This window comes from Plecotus auritus (genome assembly GCF_963455305.1).
Source record: "Plecotus auritus genome assembly, chromosome: 4".
NCBI lineage: Eukaryota > Metazoa > Chordata > Mammalia > Chiroptera > Vespertilionidae > Plecotus > Plecotus auritus.
In genome coordinates, this window is record NC_137775.1 from 162,808,094 (window position 1) to 162,813,933 (window position 5,840).

The following is a 5,840-nucleotide window of genomic DNA, read 5'->3' on the forward strand; positions in this document are numbered from 1 at the left end:
CTTGTGTAAGGCTGGGCCATGTCTTGTTGACCTCTGTACTCTTCTACTTAACAGTGCTTACAGCATAATAGGTGCTTGGTAAGAACTACTTAGACAAATGAGTGGATAAACAAAAGACAGAAAATAATGGTAGAAAAGTATCCCCAGAGAGTCTAATCATAGGCCAACAATCCTAGGTAGAATTAATAATACAATGGCACTTGATGGATAAAACTGAGTCATGTCGTTAAACCATTTGGGAAAAAAGCACACACCACAAAACACCTTACACAGAAAACAAGAATGTAAGTCAGCTGAGATGGATTGTGTTGTTTGAGATGAGGAAAGGGATATGCAGTGTGCTTTTAGCTTTCAGACTTGTTTTGTTTTCTAAACTGGCATCCCCAGCTCTGCAGCCCAGCCTCTGGCACCTAACTGGCCCGGGTCTGACACTCCCAGAAGTTCCCTCAAGAGCCATGGGCCTCCCGGGCTTTGGGAGGCTCCTGGGCGCTCTCCAGGGCCCAGGCTGGCCACCAGCCCAGCTTGGAGCCACCTCTGGGATCCTGGGCTGCGAGGAAGCTGGGGGCCAGGGGGCGGGGGTTCTCAACTTTTTTCTCTCTCAATATTTAATGGGTAGTTTCCCTTTGCTTCTGTTTCTGACTTGATTAAAGAGGAGAAAAGGGAGTTTGACTACAAGAATAGTAGCAGACGGCGCATCTGGCTTGAATTTTAAAATTCCATCAAAGTTTTTGCTGTTGTTCTTGTTTTTGTGTGTGTGTTTTGTTTGTTTGTTTTCATTTTACAGCGATCCGAGAACTTCTCCTGGGGGAAATGGCGCATCCAAAGCCCGCCAAGCCCAGCCCGAGAGCTCTAGGGTTTATTAGGGTAAGACTTTAAACAAAAACTCCACAGACATAAACTCAAAGGAAGCCGTGCGCTCCTTAAGTCAAAGGCATCTGTTCTGAGCGCCTCGCTCGGTTTGCCGTTTGTCACCAGCGTTAAGAGCAGGATTTTAAAACATGAAAATGGATAAAAGAAAAGAAGAGCGAAGTCCCGCGGTCCGCCAACTCCTATTCATTATCTCCAGCAGCATATGGGACCATTCTCCTACTTGTCCTCTCCCTTTCTTCCTTAAAAGTAAAAGCAACCAAGCCTGTCCCGCTTCATAGCAAACCCACTCTTTGTGCCTGAGCGGTGCCTCTGCGACTACTACTTCCTCCGCCCCCCGCCTCCTCCTCCCGCGCCGCCGACTTTCACTGGGGGAAGGAGGCGGCGGGCGCCCTTTGCGCCGGGAAGCCGGAGCCGCCATTGGGCGACGGTCCCTGAGCCTCCAGGTCCGTGTCGGTTTCAAGGCTCCTCCCTCCTGGTGAAAGGCAGACTGCGGGGCGCCTGGAAACCGGTCCGAGGGCGCGCGAGGGAGAGGAGAGCGAGCGAGTTGAGGGATTGACACAAATGGTCAGGCGGCGGCGGCGGAGAAGGAGGCGGAGGCGCTGGGGGGAGCCGAGGCCGCTGGGCTGCCGAGAGTTGCGCGCTCTACCCGGCCGCGGCCACTAGCGCGGCGCCGCCAGCCGGGAGCCAGCAAGCCGAGGGCCAGGAAGGCGGGACGCGACCCCGGCGCGCCCGACCCACCCGGGCTCTCCCCGCCGCCCGCGCTTCATGAATCGCAAGTTTCCGCGGCGGCGGCGGCTGCGGGACGCAGAGCGGGAGACGGAGGAGCGGGCCGAGCGCGGCTCGGGCTCGACGGAGGGCACCGGCGCGGAGAAGATCTCCCCGACCGCAGGGGGAGCCGCCGCCCGTCGCGCCACCACCAGCCCCAGCCGAGCGGCGCCAAGAAAGGAGCTGAAAAAGTATGGCTGAGGAGGAGGCGCCTAAGAAGTCCCCGACCGCCGGCGGCGGGAGCTGGGAACTTTGTGCCGGGGCGCTCCCGGCGGGGCCGGTGGCAGAGGGGAGCTGGGACTCTGGCCACCGCCGCCGCCGCCCCCCAGCTGGCTCCGGGCGCTTGGCGCGCTGGCTACTGCTGCTGCTTTGGCTGCTGGAAGCCCCGCTGCTGCTTGGGGTCCGGGCGCAGGCGGCGGGCCAGGGGCCCGGGCCAGGTCAGCAGCCCCCGCCGCCGCCGCCTCAGCAGCAACAGAGCGGGCAGCAATACAACGGCGAGCGGGGCATCTCCATCCCGGACCACGGCTACTGCCAGCCCATCTCCATCCCGCTGTGCACGGACATCGCGTACAACCAGACCATTATGCCCAACCTGCTGGGCCACACGAACCAGGAGGATGCGGGCCTCGAGGTGCACCAGTTCTACCCGCTAGTGAAGGTGCAGTGCTCGGCCGAGCTCAAGTTCTTCTTGTGTTCCATGTACGCGCCGGTGTGCACGGTGCTGGAGCAGGCTCTGCCGCCCTGCCGCTCCCTCTGCGAGCGCGCGCGCCAGGGCTGCGAGGCGCTCATGAACAAGTTTGGCTTCCAGTGGCCGGACACGCTCAAGTGCGAGAAGTTCCCGGTGCACGGCGCGGGCGAGCTGTGCGTGGGCCAGAACACTTCGGACAAGGGCACCCCGACACCCTCTCTGCTGCCAGAGTTCTGGACCAGCAACCCCCAGCACGGCGGCGGGGGGCACCGCGGCGGCGGTTTCCCGGGGGGCGCCGGCGCGTCGGAGCGAGGCAAGTTCTCATGCCCGCGCGCCCTCAAGGTGCCTTCCTACCTCAACTACCACTTCCTGGGGGAGAAGGACTGCGGCGCGCCCTGTGAGCCGACCAAGGTGTACGGGCTTATGTACTTTGGGCCCGAGGAGCTGCGCTTCTCGCGCACCTGGATCGGCATCTGGTCGGTGCTGTGCTGCGCCTCCACGCTCTTCACGGTGCTCACGTACCTGGTGGACATGAGGCGCTTCAGCTACCCCGAGCGGCCCATCATCTTCCTGTCGGGCTGCTACACGGCCGTGGCCGTGGCCTACATCGCCGGCTTCCTGCTGGAGGACCGGGTGGTGTGCAACGACAAATTCTCCGAGGACGGGGCGCGCACAGTGGCTCAGGGCACCAAGAAAGAGGGCTGCACCATCCTCTTCATGATGCTCTACTTCTTCAGCATGGCCAGCTCCATCTGGTGGGTGATCCTGTCGCTCACCTGGTTCCTGGCGGCCGGCATGAAGTGGGGCCACGAAGCCATCGAGGCAAACTCGCAATATTTTCACCTGGCCGCCTGGGCCGTGCCGGCCATCAAGACCATCACCATCCTGGCGCTGGGCCAGGTGGATGGCGACGTGCTGAGCGGGGTGTGCTTCGTGGGGCTCAACAATGTGGACGCGCTGCGTGGCTTCGTGCTGGCTCCTCTCTTCGTGTACCTGTTCATTGGCACGTCCTTTCTGCTGGCCGGCTTCGTGTCGCTCTTCCGCATTCGCACCATCATGAAGCACGATGGCACCAAGACTGAGAAACTGGAGAAGCTCATGGTGCGCATCGGCGTCTTCAGTGTGCTTTACACGGTGCCAGCCACCATCGTCATTGCCTGCTACTTCTACGAGCAGGCCTTCCGGGACCAGTGGGAGCGCAGCTGGGTGGCCCAGAGCTGCAAGAGCTACGCCATCCCCTGCCCCCACCTCCAGGCCGGTGGAGGACCCCCGCCGCATCCGCCCATGAGCCCCGACTTCACAGTCTTCATGATCAAGTATCTTATGACGCTGATCGTGGGCATCACGTCAGGCTTCTGGATCTGGTCCGGCAAGACCCTTAACTCCTGGAGGAAGTTTTACACGAGACTCACCAACAGCAAACAGGGGGAGACCACCGTCTGAGACCTGGGGGCTCGCTCAGCCCGTTCCCAGCCCTCGGCCGGGGCCAGCCACCATTCCAAAACCTTTCCCCATGGAATCCTGGCCAACCCTGGCTGCTCTGTGCTTCCTCACTAGACACTTTCGCAGGCTTCTTTTTAACACCATAGCTCCTGCAAAAGCTTCCGTCCCTGGGGGCAAACGGACTCCAGGGCCCAACTGCCTGCGGGGGGGATGGACCGACCTCTCTCCCTGGTACCAGGACTGTACGCTTTTATGATTGTAAATAGCCTGTGTAAGATTTTTGTAAGTATATTTGTATTTAAGTGACGACTGATCACGCGATTTCTTTTCCTTTTCTTTCCTTTTTTGTTTTTGTTTTGTTTTGTTTGTTTGTTTTGTTTCAATTTGGATTATTTAGGGCGGTTTGACCATTTGAGGCTTTTCCTTCTTGCCCTTTTTGGAGTACTACAGAGATAAAGACAGCGCACCGGCCGGGTGTCCCGCTGGTTCGCGCGCGCCCCTCCCGCCGCCTTGCCACCCGTAGGTGGGGTGCATCTTGGGCTGCAGGTCCGGGTCACTTTCCACCCCCTTGTTCTGCTCCCTCCCTTCCTCTCCTGGCTTGAGTTTGGAGATCTTAAGGTACTGAACTTCTTAAAGCTTTCAAGTCTTCCCTGTCGGGGCCAGATTTCCAAGGTCTGCCCCTTTGACTTCCGGAAGCTGAATTTTTCACTGTTGAGAACCTTCCCCCTAGCTTCAAGGAGGCCCACGTCTGTGGTTGCCGGCAGTCCCAGACTTCCTCCGCACCAGCCTCCAACGCCCAGACACTCCCTCCTTCCACCTAAGTCGGTTAGAGGGTGAGTGGGATAACCAGTGCCAAACTTTTTAAAGTCTAATTTTTGGTGGATGAGCTCATTTCATTCTCTAGTGTCTAAAACCTGGTATGAGTTTGGCCAGCGTCATGGAAAGATGTGGTTACTGAGATTTGGGAAGAGGCATGAGGCTCTGCGTGGGTTGGGAGAGACTGAAGATGGGGGTTATAAAATGTTCATTCTAATTGTATACTGATGCCTGGCAACCTGCCTGTAGGACTGAGACAGTCCGGGTTTAGATTTTAGCGTTCTGTGAAATGGAAATGTTGAGGTCACCTGGAAAGCTTTGTCGAGGAATTGATCTTTGCTTTCCTTAACAGGACTGCAGAACATAAACTGAATATGAAAACTTGAAGGAGATTTCAGTGTAATGGACTTCCTCAAAATGAAGTGCTACTTTCTGATTTTTTAATCAAATAATAATTAGACATATATCAGAAACTTTAAAATGTAAAAGTTGTACTTTCAACGTATTATGATTCTTATTCAGCAACACATTCTGAGGGAGGAACAATCCACATCATTAATAAAACCTGGTAAGAGTCCCAGAGGTAAAGGAGGTGGATTAATTGATGGATTAGCTCCTGAAATTAACAAAATATGGGCATGCATGCTAAAGGGAAACTGTGTGCAGGTCTGCTGCATTAAATCCTGTATGCTCCTTTTTGGATTTACAGAAATGTATCAAATGTAAATCTTTCAAAGCCATTTAAAATATTCACTTTAGTTCTCTGTGAAAAAGATGAGAAAGGCAATCTTCCTGATTGTATTGTAAACTTTAAGAGTTTATCAAAATGCCGGTACTTAGGACCTAAATTTATCTATGTCTGTCATACCCTAAAATGACAATGGTCTTTGAATTTGGTATGCATTTATTCTGTTCACTATCACAAAATCATCTATATTTATAGAGGAATAGAAGTTTATATATATATTATACCATATTTTTAATTTCGCAAATAAAAAAAATCAAAGTTTTGTACAAAATTATATGGTTTTTGTGCCTGAAAAATAATAGCATTGAAACTGTCTAAACTACAAACTGTCTTTGCATTTTATAGTGTCTCATGGCCAGTCCCACAGTATATAAAGTCAGGAATTCAATGAAAAAGCCTATCTTTAAACCTTCATACCCATCCTTCCAAAGACTCAGCATACTTGCATTGTGATTGACATTGTGAAGTCCCTAGAAAAGATCTGCTTGCAGGGCAGTAACAATATAAAAG

General features: G+C 54.3%; 1 protein-coding gene across 1 annotated transcript; it reads left to right on the forward strand.

Annotated features, from left to right (window-relative positions):
* Positions 1–1,319: 1,319 nt before the first annotated feature.
* Positions 1,320–5,591, forward strand: FZD1 (frizzled class receptor 1). The gene has a single exon (XM_080665004.1). The coding sequence runs from the start codon at positions 1,829–1,831 to the stop codon at positions 3,764–3,766; it is 1,938 nt and encodes a 645-aa protein (XP_080521130.1). The 5' UTR covers positions 1,320–1,828; the 3' UTR covers positions 3,767–5,591.
* The last annotated feature ends 249 nt before the right edge of the window (positions 5,592–5,840 follow it).

Bases quoted from the DNA above. Each gene is read 5' to 3' on its own strand.
- FZD1 (XM_080665004.1), top strand. From the start codon at position 1,829: ATGGCTGAGGAGGAGGCGCCTAAGAAGTCCCCGACCGCCGGCGGCGGG.